The 1,215-nt window shown below is 55.9% G+C and overlaps 1 protein-coding gene across 1 annotated transcript in view; it reads right to left on the bottom strand.

Moving 5' to 3' along the window:
• LOC102177789 (multidrug resistance-associated protein 4-like) overlaps positions 1-109 on the bottom strand; it is a gene marked incomplete at its 3' end in the record, with an annotated part of 234,569 nt that extends 234,460 nt beyond the window's left edge. Inside the window, exon 1 of the mRNA XM_018056287.1 lies at positions 18-109. Within this exon, the coding sequence (XP_017911776.1) occupies positions 18-109 (92 nt within the window). The remainder of the gene's footprint in view (positions 1-17) is intronic.

The raw sequence follows: 1,215 nt of genomic DNA on the forward strand, positions 1-1,215 counted from the left end.
GAAAGCAGGGTAATTACCTTCTTCTTTTACCTTTGTATAGTTTTATAATGGCAATAACGCGGCCCCACCCCGGTCGGACAACTCCGGTGATTAATGACCAACTGGCCATCTGCGTTCGCCTTTTTCCCTGAAGGGCCTTTGATTTTGCTCCAGGTTTTGAACTCCTTCTGGTCACTTGCTAACTGCCAGAAAATGTCCTCCTCCTGGGTCACGATGGCCACCCAGGCTTGGTTTTAAGACAAAGGCAAAGGGACCAGCCTTGCTTGCAGTGGGGCCCCAGGCTGGCCTCTTAGAGCCGCAGTTTCGCTCCCACCCCCGTGAGTTTGTGCAGAGGGATGTGGGCGGAGGAGCTGGGTGGGGGGGACGCTCATGGTGCAGTAAGCAGGTGCTTGTAAGGACCGGTCTGCTTAATACCTCAGCTCTCGGGCTCCCTCCCTGAGCCTGGTTCTCTGTGTTTCACAAATGGAAACAGCAATATGTCTGACGTTTCATCCATTCATCCCCTGTCCACGCAGGGGTTGAGCCTCATTTACAACACAAGAAACATCGGTCCATCACCAGCGGGGGTATGTGCACTGGGTGACGTGGGAACGCACAGATACATTTGGTGCTCACATATCGAGCCTTGGCTGGGTACCAGCCCTCGGGCAGCACCGCGCTCACCAACAGAAGAGCCGGGACTGTGACGTCATTCTGATTTCAAAAGACCCCAGTGAGGCTGCTGTCCGTCCCCGACAGACGACGGAGGCGGCAGTTAAACCCGGCTTGTTAGAGTGACTCAGGCGCTAGTTTTTCCCCAATATTCGCTGAACTGCCGTGACAGGCTTTGAAGATGCGTGAGTAGGAAGTCAAGGGCAGTGTGGGGTTGCTATCATTACTGCCCCCTTGTTTCTGCACTGGGGGCTCGTCTGCAGCTGGCAGCCCCGCCGGCACGGACCCCCCTCCATCACAGGTGTCCTGGGAAGTTCCTCCGCCCCAGGTTCCGGGAACTCAGTTACCTTCGTTCCCTCTGACAAAGGACAGAAGCAGCGACGGGGCAGCGGCTGAAGGAGCTTTTCTCTCAGCCTGAACTGCGGGCGAGCGTTTTAGTTCATAACTGAGCGATTTAACCGAAACAGACCATTTCTGTTACCAGGCAGGTGTTCAGGGGGGTTTCCTGTGTCCTCTGTGGGCCGTCGGGGTCGCACGGGCTGTCTTCACCTGGCTCTGAGTGTT

The sequence above is a fragment of the Capra hircus genome, chromosome 12, assembly GCF_001704415.2.
Source record: "Capra hircus breed San Clemente chromosome 12, ASM170441v1, whole genome shotgun sequence".
Classification (NCBI taxonomy): domain Eukaryota; kingdom Metazoa; phylum Chordata; class Mammalia; order Artiodactyla; family Bovidae; genus Capra; species Capra hircus.